General features: G+C 41.5%; 1 protein-coding gene across 5 annotated transcripts; it reads left to right on the forward strand.

Annotated features, from left to right (window-relative positions):
• The first annotated feature begins 870 nt into the window (after nucleotides 1–870).
• Nucleotides 871–21,512, forward strand: CBX1 (chromobox 1). Of its 5 annotated transcripts, none has more exons than XM_069603701.1 (5): nucleotides 871–1,116; nucleotides 16,087–16,263; nucleotides 16,712–16,889; nucleotides 17,443–17,537; nucleotides 19,364–21,512. In XM_069603701.1, exons 2-5 carry the CDS (start codon nucleotides 16,124–16,126, stop codon nucleotides 19,503–19,505), a joined length of 555 nt encoding a protein of 184 aa, XP_069459802.1. In that variant the 5' UTR covers nucleotides 871–1,116; nucleotides 16,087–16,123; the 3' UTR covers nucleotides 19,506–21,512. The 5 variants fall into 5 exon arrangements, with proteins under 5 accessions (XP_069459802.1, XP_069459800.1, XP_069459799.1 ...); XM_069603699.1 differs by having other exon boundaries at nucleotides 20,043–21,512; XM_069603698.1 differs by having other exon boundaries at nucleotides 892–1,224.
• Nucleotides 21,513–24,680: the final 3,168 nt, after the last annotated feature.

Genomic DNA, 24,680 nt, shown 5'->3' on the forward strand with positions numbered 1-24,680 from the left:
ATAAGAACTAGAAGCCTTATAAAGATCTGGTGAGAAAGCCTTATAGAGATCTGGTGAGAAATAAGATTCAAAATTTTCAAGGATGTGAACTACTGTCCAAAAGTGGTTTATATTTTACACCAAACATCAAGGGGTTCGCTTGTAAAACCACACGCTTTAGTTTGCTAGGTTGCAGCGTTCTCAACTAACAGTCGCTTCGGCACTGCTGCTGCTGCTGCTGCTAAGTCGCTTCAGTCGTGTCCGACTCTGTACGACCCCACAGACGGCAGCCAACCAGGCTCCCCCGTCCCTGGGATTCTCCAGGCAAGAACACTGGAGTGGGTTGCCATTTCCTTCTCCAATGCATGAAAGTGAAAGGTGAAAGCGAAGTCGCTCAGTCGTGTCCGACTCTTCGCGACCCCACGGACTGCAGCCTACCACGCTCCTCCGCCCATGGGATTTTCCAGGCAAGAGTACTGGAGTGGGATGCCATCGCCTTCTCCGACACTGCTGCTGCTGCTAAGTCGCTTCAGTGGTGTCCGACTCTGTGCGACCCCATAGACGGCCTCCTACCAGGCTCCTCTGTCCCTGGGATTCTCCAGGCAAGAACAGTGGAGTGGGTTGCCATGTCCTTCTCCAATGCATGAAAGTGAAAGTGAAGTCGCTCAGTCGTCCGACTCAGCAACCCCGTGGACTGCAGCCTACCAGGCTCCTCCGTCCATGGGATTTTCCAGGCACGAGTACTGGAGTGGGGTGCCATTGCCTTCTCCGTCTCCGACACTAGTGGTAGAAAAATTAAAACTTCTCGAAACCCTCGCAAACTGTGCGTGGCGCCGTGGAAGGCGCGCAGCACTTCGGGTCTTGTAGTCCGGGACGGACTCCGAGTCCCATATTGCTGTGCGGCGGGTCATCGCGCCTGCGCGGTGCGGGCGGCGGGCAGCGCAGAGTGCGAGGCTCTTTTGTTCGTCTGAGGGGAGGGCCGTTGGCAGGGGCCTGCGGTACGCCGCTTCAGTGAGGGGGCTCGACAGTGGTCACCCGGCTTGTTGCTTTTCTGGTCGCCACTCCCCCGGCCGGCCGGACAAGACCCGCCAGTAGCGCGGCACCGATTCCTCTCGGGCTTGTGGGCGCTGCTCTGAGGTGAAGAGCCCGCTAGAGGCGGGCAAGCGGGGGGATGGCGCGCGGCGGCGGCGGCGGCGGCGGCGGCGGCGGGAGCCCTGGATCAGGGGCCGCGAGCTCGCGGCGGAGGTTAGGAGCGGGGAGCGCGCCCGACTCCCTCTCCCTCCCCGCGCAGTCTTCTGCCGGGCGCAGTGGGTAGGGCGAAGAGCGCGAGAAGATGGAGAGGGCGGGGCGGCGAGTCCGGAGCCAGAGATTGAAGCGATTTGGGGTGGGCCGAGCGTTTGCGGGTCGCCCTTCGGCCTGAGTAGACCAAGACAATGCTACGTGGGTTGGGTGGGCGGCTGGGGGATTGGGCTGGAGAGGAAACATAGTCAATTGGGAAGAGGACGGACGGGATAGCCTGGGCGCTTGAACCAGCGTAGGGAGGGTTGACGACTGCAAGACCCGAGGTTAGAAATGTAACCTGAGAATATTGGGTCCCGCCAGGGCTGCCATAGGAACTCCGCTTGCGGAGTTGCGGAGCGGTAACTTCGAGGAAATTGTAAGCGGCTGGGGGGCAGGGCAGCCCCAAGTGTAGTGCTTTGGGGAGGTCTGTTGAGTAAATTGGGGAAGGGTCTAGAAGGAGGGGTGGTATTTGCCTGGTTTTGCTTGGGGACTGGGGGTGGCGGGGAGAAACTGTTAGAGTAAGTGGGCGGAGGTCCCGAGAGCTTTTCTGTGAGGCTTGCTCAAGAAAAGGGAAAAACTGGCCACCGCTTGCTTCCTGGTTGATCGGCTGTAAGAATGTGTGAAGAAAAGATGGAACGCATTTTATTATCTTTTCCAGGTTTTCTGCTGCCTGCCTTCATTCCGTGTTTCCTTTAAGGCGTTAAAAAGTCCCAGTGCAAATCTTGCTTTAATTCGTCATTGATTACATAAGTTTTTATCTGGGACTGTTGCTGGTCACAAAAGGCAGTGAAGTTGTAGAAATGTGTAGATGAGTTCATATTTAAAGAATGAAGTTAGTGAGAGATTGTGAGATGGTGTGGGAAGTTGAGGGAGAACGTGGAAAAGTTCATGAGATTGTCAGATTTTTTCCTTCAGCTCTTAAGTTTTTTAGCCAGTTTGTCCTTGGATAGAAAATTTGAACACGAAGGGAGCACTACTTTACCCCTTTTTCAAAACTTCAGATGCAAAGGTTTTTCTTGGATTGCTGTTGCATTCAGACATGTACTGGTTCGACTCTGTTGAGGTGGCATTTACAAGATCAGTTATACCAGAACCTCTAGCTGAGGGTTTAAGATACCCTTCTCAATTGTGTTAAGATTCCGGTCGGCATTTTGAATAGTTTTAAAAGGTCCAAGATTTTGGAATGGGTGCAGGAATACAGTTGGGAAATTAGTGTCTGTGTTCCAAAGTGCTTACAGATATTTATATGGAAAGTGATACGTTTGAAGAGCACATTGTTGGAATTGGCCACTCCTTGATAAAGCTTTAGGGCAGTTCAGACTCTCCAGTCCTTTACAATTTTCTCTGTGGTGCTGTTTTCTTCATTGGCTGCTGTAGCCTAAGTTTTTTTCTTTTTTTCCATTAAAAATGTAAGTATCGTGTAGCTTTGTGCATCTAGCTTCTTGATTAAGGGAGACCGAGAAAGAATACCCTATCCTGCAGTTTGACTACAGGATACTAATATTTTTATCATCATCTAAGGAAAGGAAGCAACCATTCTATCTTCTGGTGCCCATTTTAGAGACTAGGAAAATATTTCTTTTTGAATTCATACTACTTAAAGAGAAGTGATGCATTTTTGTCATTTTCTAGTAGTTTACCAATGAAATCTTCCCTTTTCGTATACTGTCTCTGATGGTATAATAGATTTTCCGTTGTGTTTGATGAATTTTTGCATCATAGTTAATTTTTCTGGGTAGTTTTTTAAATAAGAGGCTAATGGCTAGTTTATGGGTTCATGTAGGATGAGCCATGCCTCTTGTTCATCCAAGACTAACACATAGTTCATTCATATTGTTGAATGAATGGATAGGGCTTTGAGATCTTCCTGAGAATTCCCTGAGTTAGCAGAATGACTCACTATGCATTTATATAATCAATTTGCCTGGTTTTGTTCTATGACATTTGGCAGAGTGAAACTGTTGCCCTTGGCGTTCTTGTCTTAGCCTCCGTTTTTAATATAGTCACCTGGGTATTAAATACAGAAAAGGTGTGCAGATTGTGTAAGTGGCAGTTTTAAATACCCTACGCCAGGACTAGGAGAGCACTCAGGATCTGGGTTTCAACAGCAAGCTACATAGTACTTTGAATATTTTCTGTTATGTAAGTATTTTGAAAATTTTGTGTCCTTTGTATGGAGCTAAGTATTTCTCAATAGAAATGTCTATTGAAAACTTGAATAGCCTTTCCAAGGTTAACTGGAGAAGTTATTTGATTAAGGACAAAATTCTGATCGTGTGAGTGTTTGAGTTACTGCCTTTAAGCTTTTGTGATTTGCTGACCAAGAGAGGATGGCCTAATTTGTCTGTGAAATTGTGCCTTTCTTTAATAGTAGCTAACACATTGAAAGCTTAACAACTGTGGTATTTGAGAAGTTAGTGTCATTACTCTGATTTTGTTGTGTTGTCTATGAATGCTTTGGTCTCTGCTTTTAATTCCAACTTAGTCATAATTGTGGTCTTGCTTTCTAATCACTTTTATTTCATTTTAAACTAAAAGATTTGCTTCTGGTATCATTGTGTCCTGCTAATATTTACAGATGCTTGTGGCTTTTATATGTATAGATATAGATAGATAGATATAGTTTTATTTACATCAGCACAATGAAAAGGAGTTAGCCAAAGTTTTGGACACATCTCAGATAAAATTCTAATTTTATTTTCACACTGATATTCTAGTCCTAGATCCCAAAATTCGAGGACAGGGATTCCTTTAAAAATGAAAGCCCTGCTCACTGGGTATGTGGCACAAATTCTTGTTTTTTGCTCAGTAAAGTTTTCCATCTGGAAAGCATTTGCCTCACAAACAGCTACAGCTAACGGACGAACTAAAAGCATTTAGAAACATGAGTCAGAAGGACTACAGATTGAATGTTCTATACATGCCTTCACCTGCCTTTCAGTGTCTGGTAATGCTACTGATCATAATCCAATTTGTTTGCTGAGCTTTCCCTGAAAAGCTGAGAGCTTTCAACCTCTGTTCCTTGGTTATCTGATTCTGAGACATCCATTCTTATTGCCCATATGGGGTTCAGCACCGTATGCCAGGTCCAGACCTACCTTTAATTGAGTGTCTGAGTAAAAATAAAAACAAAATGCTTTGGTAATTACAAGAAAAAGAGAAATAATACTTGGCTGAGTTGGGTAGACGTGATAGAAGAAGTAGCATTTGCACTAGCTCTTGAAGGATGGATAGGGTTTTGACTACTAGTTTTGGACAGGATAATAGCAACCCACTCCAGTATTCTTGTCTGGAAAATTCCATGAACAGAAGAGCCTGGCAGGCCGCAGTCCACGGGGTCGCAAACAGTTGGACACACTGAGCGTGTGCACACACACTTCTAAGTAAAGAGCAAATCCATGCGTAGAGGAAGTGTGCAGCGTACGTTCAGGTTATAGTTTTCCGTTTTGACAGGAATGTAAGATTTGTGAGGGAAGTGGGAGTATGGAATAGGTGAATCTAAAGGGTGTTAGATGTTATACTGAGGAGTTTGGCCTTTCTAAGGAAGGTGGAGGAGACTTTGCAGAAAATTTTTTAGCAGTTACCTGCTGCTTTCCTATTCATTCTACTCCCACCCAAGATGGTTTACACCCTGCCTACCTCAGAAGTGCCTCATTGCATTTGTTAACGATAGTTCCCTGGGCTTAAATTGCCCCACTCCAGTCCCGCTTTTCAAATGCTGTTGGAGCCTTACCTCAAATCCTGACTTTTCAAAACCTCTAGTCACCCTAGCTATTTATTTTTCTAAACCCCTATAATACTTTTGTGGCTACTTATTCTTGCTTATATTTATTTTGCTAATTATTACATACTCCTGTTATTTCTGCTGTTGAAATGAAACTGAACTTCAGTTGCTTTTGTACTTTTTTGTATGTTTTTAATCTTACATTCCTGGTTCTGTGTCTTACCCTTCGGAGACTTTGGGAATTTTCCTATGCTTCAGAAAGCCTTAGTTTCCTGAAATGGACTTAATAGTGTTTGTTGTGAGAGTTGAATTAAGTGCCTTTCTATGCATTAAGTGTTCAGTATTCAGCAAAAGTTATGTTATATTAAAAGTTATATTTTCAAAAGCCTCTACTTCTGTGAGTCTGCAGATCCTGCTACCCTAGCCCAACAGTTCCATTTGCCGGGGTCAAAGGGGTTCCTGTGATGTGGAACTTGCAGAAGCTTTCAGTGCTTTAGCTGGAATGAATTGGTTACCTTTTTCCACCCAGGCTGTTAGTAAATGCTTATTGTTTTGATTTGTTTTTTTAATAGATGGTATTAAAAGCTAGTAGAGCTGTAGCCATTAACTTTTATGCTGTTAACTGACTAGGCCTTGAACCTAAGCTAGAGGCAAAAGACAGGTAAGGAAAACATGGAATGGAAAAAGGAGCTAGATGAAGGAGGAGTGAAGTGGGGAGTGAAATACACGGTAATGATCAGCTGGTTCTTGCCTGCTGCTCCCTCAGTCTAGCTCTTTCTACCTGGCCACACTTCTGTTCCTCAGATAAAGCAGGCTCTTCTCACCCTAGGACTTTGAACCCACTGTTCTCCAAATTTGGTATATTTTCCTAAGTTTTGCCGAGTTGTCTCCTTAAAATCTTTGTTGAATTTATTACAGTAATGCTTCTGTTTCATGTTTTGGTGGCGAAGCATGTGGAATCTTAGCTCCCTGACAATAACCCACACCCTCTGCATTGGAAGGCGAGATCTTAACCACTGCACCACTAGGGAAGTCCCATTAATGTTTTCTTGCTTCTTCTCTGAGCCCTACTCTGCAGACACATGCATACATACACTCCCACTCATGCTCACTTATTTGTCCTCGTTAGAATATAAACTCTAAGAGACCAGGAATTTTGTTTGCGGTGTTCTCCCCATTTTTCTAGTGTCTCACACATAATAGACGCTCAGTAGATGATGTAGGAGTATGTTCACAGGAAGAGTTAATCTAACTAGTCTGGGGCTTCAAGGATGCTTCTTATGGGGGCATTTTAGGGAAGTGGTTGAGTGGGGAATGGGGCAAAGGGCAAGGTAATCGTGATTGTTAGGGTTCGATGCAGTGGTCTTCAGTTCAAATGCCTGCAGATAATGGTATGGAGGTCTTCATTTTTACATCAGTGGCTGCTGTTGAGAATGAATTGGGTTAGGAGTTACCCAGGCAGGAGACGGTGGTTACCTGGAGTAGGATGGTAGTAGTGGGACTAGAGAAATGTATAAGTTAAAAGATATTTAAGATAAAAAACAAGAGACCAGATACAGAGTATGAATAGAGAGAAATCAATGTCATAATTTTATTCTGAACTCAGTAAAAGCTACATGAATTCTTAGACCATTTAATTGAGTAATTGACCTTTTTAAAAAGTGTATCTGTAAAATCAGAGCCTGAAATCATAATCTCTGAAGTTTATTATAGAACTTTACCATAGAAATCATTAAAACTGACTTTTGGTATTTATGTAGTTTCTTCAGAAATCTTAAAATTCCCTTTGCAAATAATTCTGTTGAAATTTTCCATAGTTTGTATCCAGAATTTACTTCCTTTTCGTCACCTATCTATCTTCCTAGGAAGATAGATTCCTTTTGCCATTTACTACAAGATCTTTATTCTTCTGCCTGGATAAGATAAAGAACATAAGGAATTTCTACACTTCAGGTGTATGAAATGTGATTTCCCAGTTTCTGGCAGCTCTTCTTTCTCAGTATTCCAGAAATGAGATCTTGGTTTCTGTTTTGTAATTACTGGTCATTCTTATCAGTCAGATCTGGGTCCTTCTTGAGTGTTCTGGAGCTGCTATGATGTTTTGAAAAACCTAGCCATGAATTTCAGCCATATACACAGGGGAAAAAAATGGAATTTTCTCACCAAGTTCCCATTGCACTGGATTTCAGAGTTATGCTTAAAGCAGTAAATAATGAAGTAGAACATAAGTGCAGATATGTAAATAGATAATGAATGCCAGAAGGTCATAAAAAGCTCACCCCAGAGGAATTCCATGGAGTTATTACACCTGTTTTACAGATGAGGAAACTGAGTTTGCAGTAAACATACATAATGCCTATAGGCATAGTTTTGAGAGATCTAGGACAGGAAAGATATGCTTCCGGTGCTCATACTAGCTAGAGGAATTATAAGGAGTCTTCAAGCAGTACTCTTCCAGTTTCATTGCTAGGAGAAAAACGGTCTAGAGTGAATGCTGTTGAAGATGATATGGAGGTTTTGTTTTCAAGAATCAGTTATCACTTACTGTTCCAGCCTTATTCTAAATGGGCTGGAATAATGGGCTTTATGGAGGAAGTTAAATGTTCACCTACCTTTTCGCTAAGTATAAGAATTGATTTATGTTTGCAATAATTATGTAATTTGACTGAGGAATGTAGTTTCTGTCAATCCTCTTGTAGCAGTGGCTTTTTTCCGAGGATGTGCATCAGATCGCCTAAGGAGCTTTTAAAGATGAGATGCCGTGATCAAAGCAACACTGTTTGCAATAATAAAAAATAGGAAACAAAAAATTTTCATCACTAGGTGAATGGTTAGAGTATGGTATGTCCATACAATTTGGAATATTGTGCAGCTTAAGAATGGAGATCTTTATGGAATAATGTCAGAGATACATTATATTAAAAGGCAAATTATAGAACTGTAATATCTATTTTCACATATGGTACATCTGGGTCAGTTTACATGTAGAAGGACAAAGACAGATTTTCAGGAAGGAAACTGATTTCCTGCTTTAAGTAATTTTGTAATTGAATATGAATAAGCTAAGCTAAGTCATTTCAGTGTGTCCGACTCTGTGCAACCCTATAGACGGCAGCCCACCAGGCTCCCCCGTCCCTGGGATTCTCCAGGCAAGAACACTGGAGTGGGTTGCCATTTGAATACATAAGCTAATTACAATTAGAAAAACAAAATATTTTTAAAAATAATACACATACTCTATTTTTTGACTCCCGGGATGTAGACTTCTGTATTTGTAGATTCCATAGGTGAGTGTTTCTCATTTAGATGGAAGTTCTCTGTTCAAGGTCTGCTTTCCTGTGAATGCTTTCTTAATATAGATTCACCAGACCAGTGTGTTTTACCTTAGCGATTACTGAAAACATCCTGCTGGTCTGGTTTCAGAGGTCTGTAGATGTTACCTTGTCTTCACATGTGGAGTTTGACCTTTCTGAAAGCTGGCAAGAAATCAGCTTGGAAGTTCTGGGGTAGCCCTTTATAATTCATGTATGTGATGGCAAGCAGGAGCTATGCTCACATTGTCTTCTCAGATCCTTCTCATACCCTTTCACTCGGACTTCACTTTATTGTACTTCACTTTATTGTGTTTTGAAGATAATTGAATTTTTTACAAATTGAAGGTTTACAAGTTAAAAGTTTATGGCAACCCTGTGTCAAATAAGTCTATCAGTGCCATTTTTCCAACAGCATCTGCTCACTTTATGTCTCTGTGTCACATTTTGGCAATTCTCTCAATACGTCAAACTTTTCATTACGTTAAATTTGTTATAGTGATCTGTGACCAGTGATCTTTGATATTGCTATTGTGATTGTTTTTGGGTGCCACAAACCATGCCCATTTAAGACACCAGAACTTAATCTGCCAGCTGTTGCAGTCTCTTCCTTTCCCCAGGCCTCCCTATTCCTTGAAATTAGGCCATTTAATAACACTACAATGCCCTCTGAGTATTCAAGTGAAAGGAAAAGTTGTGTCACTCACTTTAGAGGCTAAAAACTATTAAGTTTAATGAAGAAGGCATGTTAAAAGCCGAAGGCCAAAGATAGACACTGGTTAGCCAAGTTATGAATGCAAAGGAAGTTTCTGAAGGAAATTAAAAGTGCTACTCCAGTGAACACATGAATGATAAGAAAAACAAAACAGGCTTTTGCTCATATGTAGAAAGTTTTAATGGTCTGGATAGAAGATTAAACCAGTTAGAGCATTTCCTTAAGGCAAAGTCTAATCCAGAGAAGGCCCTAACTCCTCATTTCTGTGAAAGCCTCACAAGGTAAGGTAGCTGCAGAAAAGTCAGCAGAGGTTGGTTACTAAGATTTAAAGAAAGAAGATGTCTTCATAACGTAAAAGTGCAAGGTGATGCAAGTGGTGCAAGTGCTGATGTAGAAGGTACAGCAAGTTATCTAGAAGATCTAGCTAAAATAATTAATGAAGTTGGCTACAGTAAACAACATATTTTCAGTGTAGATGAAACAACCTTCAATTGGAAGAAGATGCCGTCTAGGACTTGTTCATAGCAAGAGAGGAGAAGTCAATACCTGGCTTCAAAGGATAGGCTGACTCTATAGGGGCTAATATAGCTGGTGACTTTCAGTTGACGCCAGTGCTCATTTACCATTCCAAAAATCTTAGGGCCCTTAAAAATCTAATCTGTTTACAACACAGTTTACAACATGGCCCCCAAAGCTGCTTTTTTTTTGGTCTTAGCAATGTATGGTACTTTCCTTATATCCCCGTTTTCCAGTTTCAGACGAAAACTCTTAAGCTTTTTCTATTGCCTGGTGCATCTCCTTTACAATAACTTTATCATTTTAAATCTTAATTTATTTCACATGGAGAAACTAATACTTGGTGTGAAAAGATCTGCTGCACACAATAAAATTACAGTATTTTAAGCCCACTGTTGAGGCCTACTGCTCAGGGAAAAAGATTCTTTTCAAAATATTACTGCTCATTGATAATACACTTGGTCACCCAAGAGCTCTAATGGAGATGTAAAAGATTAATGTTGTTTTCATGCCTGCAAACACAGCATCATTCTGCAGCCAGTGGATCAAGGAATCATTTTGACTTTCAAGTGTTATTTAAAAAATACATTTTGTAAGGCTATAACAGCCATAGATAGTGACTCCTCTGATAGATCTGGGGAAAGAAAATTGAAAACCTGGAAAGGATTCACCATTCTAGATACCATTAAGAACATTTGTGGTTCATTGAAAGAGGTCAAAATATAACACTTATGGGAATTTGGAAGAAGTTAATTCCCGGCCCTTATGGATGACCTTGAGGAGTTCAAGACTTTAGTGAAGGAAATGCACATGTAGTGGAAATAGCAAGAGAATCAGAAGGGGAGTCTGAAGAGTAAATTACTGCAATCTCAAAATAAAACTTCAACTGATGAGGAGTTGCTTCCTATGGTTGAGCCAAAAAAGTGATTTCTTGAGATAGAATCTACTCCTGGTGGAGATACTGTGAAGGTTGTTGAAATGACAACAAAGGATTCAGAATATTATACAAACTCATTTGATAAAGCAACAGCAGGGTTTGACAGGACTGACTCCAATTTTGAAAGAAGTTCTGTGGGTAAAAGGCTACCAAACAGCATTAATACTACAAAGAAGGCAGTTTATGAAAGGAAGAGTCAATGTGGAGAACTTCATTGTTTTAAGAAACTGTCATAACCACCCCATCTTTCATAATGCACCACCTTCATCAGTCTGCATCCATCAACATGAAGGCAAGACTCTTCACTAGCAAAAAGGTTATGACTTCCTAAAGGTTCAAATGATGGTTAGCATTTTTAGCAGTATTTTTTGTTTAAGGTACATGTATTGGTTATTTAGACATAATGCTATTGCCTGCTTAGTAGACTACAGTATAGTGTGAACAACTTTTATATGCACTGGGAAAAGAGAAAAGTTGAGAGACTCATTGTAGAGGTCTGGAGGTATGCCTGTATTCAAAAACAGAATGCCTAATCCTGTGTCTGATACTTCATGGTCTTCTGCCAGCAAGCAGCGTTGTTACTCCTTTCCATTTTCTAGCTCTTAACTGTAAGAGTGGAGGGGTGTCTAGGAGAATCTCAATTGTGTTTTTTTCTCTTAAAGAGCTATGAGTTCATGACTTTGCTTCAGATTTACACTATTCCTAGATTCTTTGGGACACCATAGAACAAGTTTGGGTTCTTAAAACTGGCATTTTCTCAGTAATTCTCTGTAGTCTACTTGCTAAGCAACAAAAATGCAAAATTCTGTACTTGTCAGGGCTTCCCTATTGGCTCAGTGGCAAAGAATCCACCTGCAGTGCAGGAGACGTGAGTTTGATCCCTGGGTCAGGAAGAACCCCTGGAGGAGGAAATGGCAACCCATTTTCCTAGCAGTGTTCTTGCCAGGAAAATCCCATGGACAGAGGAGCCTGGCGGGCTGCTGTCCATGGGGTTGCAAAGAGCTGGACATGACTGAAACAACTCAGCAGACAGCACTTGTCAATTTAAAAGACTCAGAAGACTCCTGGGGCCCTTAAAACCAAAACTTTGTCACACCTGTTGATTTAACAGCTGTTGTTCGTTCGCTAGGTTGCGACCCCATGGATGCAGCACACCAGGCCCCTCTGTTCTCTGCCATCTCCCAGAGTCTGCTCAAATTCATGTCCATTGAGTCAGTGATGCTATCTAACCATCTCTTCCTCAGCCGCCCCCTTCTTTTGCCTTCAGTCTTTCCCAGCATGCGGGTCTTTTCTAGTGAGTGTGCTCTTCACATCAGCAGACTCACTGGAAAAGACCAAGTAGTTTTTAAACACCTATACATACTCCAGGGTATTAACTGAAAGAAATCATTGTCCGTCACTTCCTTATTTACTGATGACAAATTGTAGAGAGGATCAAGTCAGATCCTTTCCTTGTATAGACTGGAGGGAAGTCTCCCTTTAAGTATGTTGTCCTTTGGTCTAGCTCCTAGTTCTGTGTGGGTGGCAGGGTCATTAGCCCAGCCCTGCTAGGAAATGTGCATACTGAAGTGCTGTAATTTTATTAATTGTGTGACCTTGGGAGGTTTATTTCCTGTAAGTCTGTTGTGTTATCTCTGAGGTGTCAATGACATCTGAATGGCTTATTTTATAGGATGATTTCAAAGATCAAATGAGTTGTGGTAGCACATTAACTGTAAAGTGCAATATAAATGTGAAGTATTATTTTTCTAGGCATTTTAAATGTGGCAGATCAGACTTCCCTTGTGGTCCAGCGGTTCAGAATCCGCCTGCCAAAGCAGGGCACATGGGTTCGACCCCTGCTTTGGGAAGACCCCACATGCCTTGGGGCAGCTAAGCCTGTGCACCACAACTACTGATGTCTGCCCTCTAGAGACCAGCCATCCTCAGCTACTGGAGCCCTGGGGCCCTAGAGCCCTAGAGCCCATGCTCTTGCAACAAGAGAAGCCACTGCAACGAGAAACCTGTGCACCAAAACTAGAGAGTAGCCCCCACTCTCTGCAACTAGAGAAAGCCTGCGTGCAGCAGTGAAGACCCAGCACAGACAAAAGTTAAAATTCATTTTTTTTTAATGTGGCAGATCCAGTTTAATATTTAGGTAAAAATTATAGCAGCTTAACTGATTGTAGGTATTTTTGTCTGAAACATTGTGATGAGCTTTAAGAAGACTTGTCCACAGACTAAGATTTCTAAGTTAATTTAGAACTGTTCACCTCTGTGTACACATTGTGATGTATGGTATATATCTTGACCCTTTGTTCGTTGATTTTGGCACTTTTTATGCTATAATTTGTTTGCCAGGATATTTAGAGAGTGGCAAATAGAATTGACTAATGGCATTTTTCCATTGTGCTACTACTCTGATCTGAGTTACTTTGAAATTTCCTTGTCAAGCAATTACAACTGAGAGCCCTCCTTCCAGGTATTACTGCTGGTATTTGGAGACTGCCGTATTCAAGGAGAGGGGATTTCTCTTGACATTATCAGTTTGGAAAGTATATGCAAGTGACTGGTCTGTCATAATCTTTCAGGGAGCTCTTGGCTTGTCTGACTTCCCTGGTGGCTCAGACAGAAAAGACTCTGCCTACAATGCGGAAGACCCAAGTTTGATCCTTGAGTCAGGAAGATTCCCTAGAGAAGGAAATGGCAATTCACTCCAGTATTCTGGAAAATCCCAGTATTCTGGAAAATCCCACAGATGGAGAACCCTGGAGGGCTACAGTCCATGGGGTTGCAAAGAGTTGGACATGACTGAGCGACTAACATTTTCACTTTGGGTTGTCTGAAAGTGCTTGGTTTTTTGGGAAGAGTGAGTTGTGTATTTAATCCACTTCTCTACTGACTTTGACAAATGGCTTATTCAGGACCCCAGAAATGTACCAATAAATAAGGAAAAAACTCACATTGGGAAGCCTGGGTGAGAATCTCCAATATAAAGAATCTAACCTGGAGATGGGTGCTGGGATGAGCTAGTTAAGAAAACTCAAGACAGAAGTGGAGGTCTATTTTCTACATTCTTCACTTCTCTTTTCAGTTGCTCTTAGGACAATGAATTTCAGTAAGAGGAAAATCAAAAAGTCTCACTCCAGATTTCCCAGTAGCTAGCGATGAGGTAGAAACTGTCGTTATTTTGTAGTAGCAGGACTTTTTGTAAGACATATACAGCTATTAATGTAAACAACACAGATAAGTAGCTCTTAATTCTGAAGCCAGAGTGATAAGACTGCTTTTTCTTTACTTTCTTTAATTGCTTAGAAGAAGGTTGATTAGGGGACAGTTACTGGTTTGGAGTTGTCTGTAAACCACTGTTCTCTTTCTGTCTGTTTAGAAAGGGAGTGGCTTCTAATTTCTGAGTCCAACTAATGTAGGGAGTTGTGGTACCCTTTGTTATTGAAAGGTAACTGTCAATTTATTTTTCTCTGCACATTAACCAAAGACTGATGATAAATCTTGCAAAGAGTAGCACTTGTTCTTGGGAGCAGCTACTACTGCAGCACTTATCCTAAAGAAAAATTAGGTTTGTTTTCTTTCCTGATAAAATAACACTTATCATGGCAATCAGAATTCTGAAAACCTGAAAATACTTCCCTCCGGGAAGAAGAAACAGCCTTTGAATCAGAGGCACAATAGCCAATAATTAGCCAAAGCTGACATTCAGTGCATTGATTTGTCTGTTCAGTAACACAAGAAAAGGAAAACTCATGTGGCACTAAAACATAGAGGGCTTGGGGAGGGGAGGAAAGCAAAATCTTTGGTATGTAAAAGAAGAGGAATGAGCAAATGTAAATGAAGAGTCAGCTTAGACGTATGTGTGAGCTGTGTGGACAGGGGCATTGGGTGTTGCCACAGACCACACTAAAAGCACCTCAGAAAACTTTGTGTGTGTGAAGAAGTTCAGAATGCCTTTAGTGGAAGAGGTGTCTTTATTTTTAATTGGCAGACATGAGGTTTCTGGAAAACAGGGACCGTTACTTACTCTCTTGAATCTCCAGTCTCTTGCAACGTCTAAAATTTTCCAGCAGCCAACCAAATGTCTGTTGTTTCACTAGTCCGAATTGCTCATATGTACCGAAATGAGAATATCTCAGAATGTAAACTCAACATCTGTAGATACTGTAACTGATTCACGATGGTGAGCCTGATTTTTATGAAAGGTTTGTTTCATATAGTCTGTAGATGAGCTCTTTCTAAATATATTCTGTCCACATGCCAGTTTAAAAATATGTAGTAGAAGTGTTTATACTTTAACTCAGTAAGACTCCTTTCCCAAAGATGCTAGAAATAAGCAGTTTAACCCCCAAATTGGCACTACCTTAAATACAAACATGAAACATTGTAGTAACCACTTTCTTGTCTTGGATCATCAGCCATACTTTTCACTCTATAGTTCCTGCTGGTCGCTGATCTATCAGTTTGTAGATTTCAGCCAGTTTTGTAGATCAATTTTATTGTCTTAGTATCTAATGGCGCCACCTACTGACACAGTTGTAGGCTTTATGCCTACCCAGCAGTTAGAAGAGTTGTCCGAAGGACCAAAGAGAACAGATTTGTAGGGGACTGGAAAAACCCTTAGAGGTTACTGTGCGTGTGTGCTAAGTCGCTTCAGTTGTGTCTGACTGTTTGCAGCCTGTGGACTGTAGCCCACCAGGCTCCTCTATCCATGGGATTCTCCAGGCAAGAATACCGGAGTGGGTTCCCATGCCCTCCTCCAGGGGATCTTCTCAACCCAGGGATCGAACCCATGTCTCTTATGTCTCTTGCATTGGCAGGTGGGTTCTTTACCACTAGCACCACCTGGGAAGCCCTACAGGTTACCTAGCTTGATGATATACAAAAGAATACAGGTTTTGTTATCTGTGATATCTTTTTTCCCATAGTTCCAAATTCATTAGAGAATCTCATGGTCATTCTGGCATTTTTATGAATCTTTCTCAGACTTAGAAATAGAAAGAATAAAAACTTAAATGACAATTAATGGTGCCATTCTTAGAAAAGAAAAACCACATAAAAAATCTTAAGGGAACTCAAAAGAGATGGTGCTTAACAATGCAGAAGAATTGTATATATTATATATGCATATACAGAAGGGAAAATTAAACTAGATGTCTAATAAATAGGATAAGCCATTTCCCATAGTAAAAATCCAAGTCGAATACTTTGGTGAAATTGAAAAACATTCAGAGAATAGGAGAAAATATGGATCAGCGGGTTATATATATTTTAGGTTTGATGTATAGACCTTATTTTTGGGAAGATTGCTTTTCTTTCAAATTAATGTAATACTTTAGATATCATAAGTAAAGAAGTATTGGGAGTTATTTTAAAACTTAGAATGAGTATAAAAGTTTTAAGTGGATGTGCAGGCATAAAGAAGTTTTGCTGTGAGATTAGTTGGAGCTGTTTTAGAAAACTTTCTAGTTCAACATAATCAGAAAACTCTTGGCTATTGAAAATGAATAGGCATAACATTTAATAACAGCATTGGGCCCTATTAAAGTCACTTTTTATATCCCTGGTTTTCTTATCTACATATTTCCCTAAGAAGAGTACCCTAATGTCCTTTTTATTTCCTTTATCATTTTAGCGGCGTCATCCTTTATACCAGAAAGCTGGCGGGCACTATGGGGAAAAAACAAAACAAGAAGAAAGTGGAGGAGGTGCTAGAAGAAGAGGAAGAAGAATATGTGGTGGAAAAAGTTCTAGACCGTCGAGTGGTAAAGGGCAAAGTGGAGTATCTCCTAAAGTGGAAGGGCTTCTCAGAGTAAGTTTCATTCACCTAGAAAGATGTGTTCATCCGAACACCAGCTGTTTCTCAGGAGACTGATAATGTGCATGACACAGGGCACAGGGTGCTCCGATGGGTACGCTGTGACTCTGGCTTGGCCTCCGTGGCTTATACTCTAATTAGGAAAATGATCTACATGTACAAAATGCTATCATGCATGACCGATTTCTGATGAGCCGTTTTGTGTATGGCTTAAGACTGACGCAAATTTGCAAAGAGAACGTAAACTTTCTTTTGAATGAGGCAGCTTTCGATTTGTGTTAATACTAAAAAGCCCCCTACCACTTCCCAAGAAATTTGAGCTTTGTCGAGTTCTTGGTCTTGGACAGAATCTAGTTCTTTTCCAAGGACAGCAGCTCTCGTCCTCCTGTGCCTCTCGGTGGAGTGTGTACTAACTTTGTGACTCGTGTGCCTCTGGTTTCAGTGAGGATAACACATGGGAACCAGAAGAGAACCTGGATTGCCCTGATCTCATTGCTGAGTTTCTGCAGTCACAGAAAACAGCACACGAGACAGATAAATCAGAGGGAGGCAAGCGCAAAGCTGATTCTGATTCAGAAGATAAGGGGGAGGAGAGCAAACCAAAGAAGAAGAAAGAAGAGGTAAGACTTGAAATAAGAATTTCTACTAGCCCAGAATTCATGCTGCTGTCAAAGCAGCTGATAGCCAGATAGTTTCAGCACTTTTGTTCTGCTGCTGCTTGGATCTCAGTCCTTTTGCAGTCTTAGATAGGCTAATGCTTTAAAAATACCTGGGGGCTCTCTCATGAAGGCACATAATCTACTCACATCTGAGGTTTAAGAACAAGTAAGTGCAAGGGTATTAATTTGTGTAAGGAGATGCTGTCAATGTTTTAATCATTTCAGGTTTTAATCCATTCAATACCATAAAGTAAGGTACCTTTTGAGGGTGAAGAAACAATTGTGAACATTTATTTTGCTTGAGATGAATGTCCCTTTTTACACATGGGGAAACCTCAAGCACATCAAAACTTGATGGAATAATCACTCTGGTTCTAAAAGGCTTGTGACTTAGAGCCAAAGAATTGGTGAAATGTTGGCAGAAGGATTTGATTACATTATCATCAAAACAGGAGTAGCTGCAGTCTGGAGAACAGTCCCATACAGTTAAAATTGTTCCATCTGGTTTTTACAGTCAGAAAAGCCACGAGGCTTTGCCCGGGGTTTGGAACCAGAGCGGATTATTGGAGCTACGGACTCCAGTGGAGAACTCATGTTCCTAATGAAATGGTGAGTCTGCCAGTGGCTCTGTGTGTTGTTATTGTTTTTCTTCTCCTCATCTGTTCCATGCCAAAGGAAAAGAGGTAGACCTTGGAAATTCTAGTTGCCCAGGTGTGAAATCTTTAAGATGGCATAGTCCTTCAATAGTTACCCTCGGCCTGACTGTCAACCTGGTCTCATGAGTTACAGGGAGGGCCCTTAGGATTCTCAGATTTTTGCAACCCCCCCCCCTTTTTTTTTAAGGAGGTGGGAGAAAATCTAGAGTGGAGAGGTGTATACAGGAAGGAATCACATTTCACTTCTGTAATAAAGTGGGGGGAAATGAAATGTGATTGAACCATCCTCCCTTTCCACCACCTTCTTAATAGAGATCAGGCTAGCCCCAGGATCAGAAACTGTTAACTTCTCAGGGTTAGGAAAGAATTTCTGAAGCTCTTTCTTTGTCCTGGTTAGATCCTTTCCAGTTGGTGCAAATTTTCAATTGCGAAGTCTGCCAGCAGGGGTCAGCAAGGCCCCTTTACTAAGCACAGAGAAGCCTGCTTTTTTTCACTATAACCAGTGGTGGTAGTACTCCATGAAACATCTTAATGAAAGCAGTTGTCCTGAGACGCTTAAGAACTATATTAACCCAAAATTCTCTACTCTGTCCAAAAGGAAGACTTTCCTCCCTTTTTCTTGCTTGTTGGAAATGCTTGTTCTCCTCTCCCCAAAACGGAGCTCAATCACTGCCTTTAAAATATAAATTAGGAGGGAATAATTCTAAGCCTTTGCCAAGGAAGCATTATTCTAGGGACTTTATCCTTTTATCAGTCTAGAACCTTCTTGGAAACTTGTGTCTATACTAATTTCTCTCCTTTAGAAGGTGGCAAGAGAGGCCTAACTTGAACACTGAAATCCAGTGTCATAGCTGGCTGCTGCTGCTGCTAAGTCACTTCAGTCGTGTCTGACTCTGTGCGACCCCATAGACGGCAGCCCACCAGGCTCCCCCGTCCCTGGGGTTCTCCAGGCAAGAACACTGGAGTGGGTGACTAAACCTCTTCTTTTTTTACCATCCATTCCCTAGGTGTTTATTGAACCTGGCCTTCTTTTAGCTTATTTATTGCTGGCCTATAGGAGAAAAGTTCATTTTAAAGTGCTGCATATGGGGGAAAAGAATTAATACCAGGAGTTACTTAATCCAATTATGATGTACTTTTGTGTGGCTGTATGCGACCAGTCTGAGTAATGGTAGCACTTCCTCATTGCTTGACATTACATCCCTTTGGTTGACTCACTAGTATGTATAAAGATTATAGCTGAATGTAACTGCAAGTTAAGATTGGATGTTGATTATAAAACCAAGTTAATTTTAAAGTTATTTCTCCTGGAGAATGGAGATACTTGTTCATTTCCCTAAGTAGCTGTTTTTCTGTGCAGTGAAATGACTGAACTGTTACCTCAGAGGCTGTTGTTGAATTGTCAGCAAGGGGTAGGCTGCTTCAGGCTCCCATACTGTTACACTTCTTTGCCCTCCCATTCTCTTATCTGTCGTTTAAAAACATACTTTCCTGACTTACCCTTCCCTGGGTCAGTGGGGCTGTGTGGCTTAGGTATACATGTTGCTGAGGTTCCAGAAGTCTGGTGTGGTGCCTCATCAGAGATCCCCTCATACATGTATCTGTCTGCTGCCTGCCCTGTGCTGTTGCTTTCATCTAGGATGCTCCCAATTACCTGAAGAGAGAGCTTATGCTGAAGTCCCTTGTAATATGTATGTGGTTCTCAATTTTTTAGAACATTTTAAAATTCAGAAAAATATAGAGAATTACATAACAGTCCCTTTATTTTCTACCTCCTAGTTTTGAAGCACCATTTCAAAGCACCTGGGAGTTGTGGCCTATCTGTGTGCGCATGGTATTTGGTAGTGTTAACAGTGTGATTATGAGTCAGCAAGAAAGTCTCCACCTGCGTTGGCTCTGGCCAGAGCCAGATTGGTATTAAATCTTACTATCTAGCATGGTATTAAATCCTGTTAGCAGGCCAGGGTCTATGGGCTTTTAGTAGCTGGGATATGGCTTTGGGGGAATATGGCAGCCTCCCTTACTCCTTCAGAGAATCTGAGAGTGTCATGTTTTTTATGTGTGGGGGTTTTCAGAGGTTCCCAGGGGTTTAGAGTTAGCTTTTGACAAAGAGGGTGTTTTCAATGGGAGAAGATATCCAAGGATATTATTTGACCAAAAGCTGCTAGTAAATGATGCTTACCCCATGTTATCATCCTTCCCTGGCCTGACTTCTGGAGTTAATATTTTTATATTTTTATTTATTTGGGTGCTCTGGGTCTTAGTTGTAGCACATGGGATCTAGCTCCCTAACAAGGGATCGAACCTGGGCCCCTTGCACTGGGAGCTCAGAGTCTTAGCCACTGGACCACCAGGGAAGTCCCTGGAATTAATATTTTTAAAGCCCAATTTCTTGGGAGATCCATGTTTGGAGACCACCAGCAGCTGGTCTCAAAGTCTCTTGTGCTTTGTTCTACAGGAAGAACTCTGATGAGGCTGATCTGGTCCCTGCCAAGGAAGCCAATGTCAAGTGCCCACAGGTTGTCATATCCTTCTATGAGGAAAGGCTGACGTGGCATTCTTACCCCTCAGAGGATGATGACAAAAAAGATGATAAGAATTAACTTTCTTGAATACCAGCCCCTGTCACATCTGACTGTGGGTTTCAAGTGGGGAAAGAAGGAGTTCTCCTTGTCTTGACACCATGAAGGTGGCTTGAGAAGATGTCCTTTGAAGAGCCAGTATATTTTCTGTGCCCTACAGCAGCCCAGGGCTTCAAAGCCGCTCCATGCTGTACAGTTTGCACACCCATCCCGGTGGAGGGGAAGGAGGGTCAGTGTTTCAAGGCATCCCGTTCTGAACTTTGCTGGAAAAAAAAAGCAAAGGGCCTTCTATGAAGGACAAAACGTAGAATGGGACGTGGGAGAGCAAGAGATACTGTAGATCTTCAAAGAGCATCTCCACAACCCACACAGCCTTCTTCCCAATAGTGTTAACTCTGCATTTTTACAGCGTAGCATGTGTGTAGTTTTTGGCTATTACTGGTGTATTATTTGGGGTGGGTGGGGTGGGGTGGGAAAGAAGGGAGATGGGTTAGGATCATTTTTGTTAAAATTTGGGGAAACGGTGAAACAAAGGAAAGAACAACTAATGATGATTGGGTTCAGTGTCCAGAATATTGTATCCTTTCAAAAAATGTCATTGGCAACCTAAATGAGGACTGTGAGAGACTGTTTAAAAGCTGTGAATGCCTGAAACTTAGAAGCCAAGGTATTCCCCTGCCTGAGCTTAATGCTGTTCCCAACAAAGGAATAAGAAGCTACCAAAGCTGCCATTTGGGAGATGGAAACTGGTTGAGGAGGAAAAGTCTTATTGGAGTGTATACACAGGCAGATCATTCTGTCTTAGAGGTGCTACTCATGAAACTGACAAGAAGACCCTTTCTTTTCCTATTGTGAAGTTACAAATATCAGCTTCTCCATCCAAGCCACTGGTGAAGTATTTAGGGAAGGGCAGAGAGTGGTATAGGAGGTAAGTGAGTAGGGAAAGACAAGGGCCGGTGCTCATAGGGTGGAAAACTCTTGGAGCCTCTGTTTTTTGAACTTTGAAACCATTGGTGGCAGGGTTCAGTCACTGACAGCACAAGTTCAAGAGTTGAATGATTTCAAAAGCCCTGGTCTCAGGAGAAGATAAATTTTCATACTGGGGCAGTGGTTCACTTTAAAACAAAACAATTTTTTTAATCCTAAGAATTAACTAAAATCCAAAACGCTGTCTTGAGTCGTGAGATCCATCAGTTGTTGACATCGTCTTGATCTGCATCTAGAACTCCATTGTAATTTTTAGGCGTGTGTTAGGTTTTTGTGAAAACTTTTGTTTAAATGTAAACTTCATATCAACACTGTCAGTTTTTTGTCTTAATAAAACTATATAGATTTATAATCCTTGATTTTTGTCTTGTCTTGCTAGAAACTCTCCTTGCCTTTTATTATTTTATAGATTGATCCTCTTTGGGAACAACCTGCACGCTTGAATGGTTTTTCAATACTATAGGCTTGAAAATCTGGTATCTGGTGTGAGTCTTTTGAGTGGTCTCACGATATTAATTTAGTATTTACTGAGCATTTACAATTTTTATAGAGATTGTCACATCATTCTGTCTTCATACTGCTCAAAATATATTTAGCAGTCTGTGACCTGGTAGCAGTTCCAAACTGTGATACGTTTGGAAACACAGATTTGGGGGTTAGCTTTAGATCCTGACTAATGTTATCATAAATTTGTATGACCTTAGCTAAAGCCAACTTCTCCGGACTTTTCAGGTATTGGTCCTGTGATTGATCAGTGAATTAAAACGTCATCCATTTTCTTAACATCATTTGCTGCCTATAATTCTAGAGCCCAAACAGAACTAGATTCTTTTTTTTGGCTGCGCTGGGCCTTTTGTTGCTCTATGTGGGCTTTCTCTAGCTGGGGCGAGCGGGGACTGCTCTTTGCAGTACACTGGCTTCTCGTTGCTGGGGGCTGCTCTTGTTGAGAGCACAGGCTCTAGGTGCACAGGCTTCAGTAGCTGTAGCATGCAGACTCAGTAGTTGGGGTGTGCGGGCTTTATTAGAACATGGGCTCAGAACTTGTAGTGCACAGGCTTAAGTTACTCCGTGGCATGTGGAATCTTCTGGATCATCCACTGCACCACCAGGCAAGTCCTAGGACTGGATTCTTGTCAGTTACAAAAGGGGAAGCAGGATTTCCACTGAGATCAATTCAGCTCTACTCAATAGTTAAGCATTTGTTCCAAATAAACTGTAGGACTTCGCTGGTGGTCCAGTGGTTAAGAATCCTCCTGAAATGAAGGGGACACAGGTTCTATCCCTGGTCCAAGAACATCCTACATGCCATGGGGCATTTAAGCACATTCCCCACACTGCTGAGCCTGTGCACTCTGGAGCCTGTCCTCTGCAACAAGAGAAGCTATCACAATGAGAAGTCCACGCACAGCAACTAGAGAAAGCTGGGGCACAGCAACCAAGACTCGGCATAGACAAAAATAAGTATTTTAAAAAACCATATTCTTTCCCAGGGAAGACACTGGAATTGATAATGCATGCAATGAAAACTGAAGTGAAGGAACACAATTTTGTTATCTTTAAAAGCCAATTACCACACATTTCTAGACTCAAGAATGAAGGATAAATTCTTCTCAAGTGATTGTTGAAGCCACAACATGCATGCAAAAGTGTTAGGGAAAAAATAAGACATAGACACAACAAATCTTCAGTCTCCTTTCAGAAAGTATTCGTAGAGCATGTCTTCAGATGTGCAAAAACATGTCGGACGCCTTTGACAAAACTACATCATCATAGACCTCTAGCCCAAGAGTCAAGGAGATAATATTAAGTTGTTGCCCTAGTTACCATTACAGAAGAACAAGAGCTAACTAATTTGATGACAGAATCATTGTCTGACACTGGCAAAGCCAGTCAAGAGAAAATACCGTGCTCCTTTACTGCCTTTAGTTTCAAGTTAATAAATACAAAAACACTCTTTCTGCTTTCCAATGGCATTTGAAAATTTTGACTACCAATTACAAATAATTTTTAATAGCTTGAGTTTTAAGTACTTATTTTCAGATGTAATCTTATATTCCAGAACTCATTCAGACTGGAGTTCAACTGATTTTAACCCTTGGCTAGTTAGCATTGACCATATGTACACAACACATTTACAGTTTATGGTCTGTGACACTGGGAATCTGTATTATAAGGTATATTTTCCTCTTAGAGAAAGGGGGAATGCTAGAAGAAATTGCTACATCAAAATAATTTGGTGGAACTCTGAAATCCAGATTTCTGCAATGGCTCCAAATCCTGAACTACGTATGGAGCTGGGCTGTTGGAGAGCAAATGAATCTGATCAAGTCATATTAATCTGATGTGCATGCAAGTCCGCCTTCTCATAAAGATGTTCTCATTTAAAACTCAGAACTGATAGGAATGAACTAAGTCTAGGCTCAGTGTTTTCCCGCCACTAGAATTTGATTGAAATACAAATACCACTACCAGGCCAGCATTCAGCTTACTAAGTAGAAGGAAGTCTTGACTTCCTTCTCCTTTTCTTTCAGCATCCTGATGTTCTGGTGTGTGGTAAGAAGTTTGATATAGGAGCTTAAGATCCTTAGACAACCATCAGTCTCTGATCTGCACATCACCTTGGTATGACTGTCCAGCAAGGTTTTCTCTAAAAGTTAGTGATTCCCTAGCCAAAGAGTTCAGAGTTGTTTTCTCTCTCATCTGTTTGACTTTTAATCGACTTGGCCTAGGGCCTCCTTTTGAGTAAACTGATGGGTATTGAAAGCAAATGAAATCTGGAAGAAAAAAACATCCTTCTGGGATAAAAAGCACAGTTGGCCCTGCTTGAAGAAAGTAGAGCAAGGAATGTTTCTAAGGCTTTTCTTTTTTTTTTTTTTGGCTTAGGCCAGTTAGGTGGCAGAACTCTGAGGCAAGGCTAAAACATTCAAGTTTACAATATATTCTGACTAGTTTTTCTTAATAAATAGCTAGTGTTAATTCACCAGCAGATCCGAGTCTGCATTCTGACCTTGTTGGTTTGCATAGTTTGTGATAGTACCAAAGCTACTGTTCATGCCATGAGGATTTTAAAATCCTAGTTGACTTTGACCAGTCCTGCCCTGTTTACTGTTTTGCATAGCCACAGATCAGGCTGGGCTACTTTGGGACCTGGCTCTGGGACATGGGCCTATAGTTTCGGTTACTGCTTCAGCCCCTAGCTGAAGATTGGAAGGCTTGTTGAGACAACTGAATTAGCCTCATTTAATTTCTTTAAAAGGCAGAGCCCCAACACTTGGGTCTTTTCTCCCTCTCTCCAGATGAACTAGATTTTATTTCCTTGGTTGAAACAGCAACTGGAATTAGTAACAAATACCATGTAGCCTACTCCATTATACCAGCTTTAAGACAGTATGTCTGCACACTCAGGAAGACAAGGGTTTCTATCCTACTGATTGTGAAAATACACCTCTTCAGCAAGGGCCCATATTCTCACTCCACTGGCGGCAACTTGTACACTAGATTTATGTTTCTCCACTACTTCAGGCAGA

This window comes from Ovis canadensis, chromosome 11 (assembly GCF_042477335.2).
Source record: "Ovis canadensis isolate MfBH-ARS-UI-01 breed Bighorn chromosome 11, ARS-UI_OviCan_v2, whole genome shotgun sequence".
Lineage (NCBI taxonomy): Eukaryota > Metazoa > Chordata > Mammalia > Artiodactyla > Bovidae > Ovis > Ovis canadensis.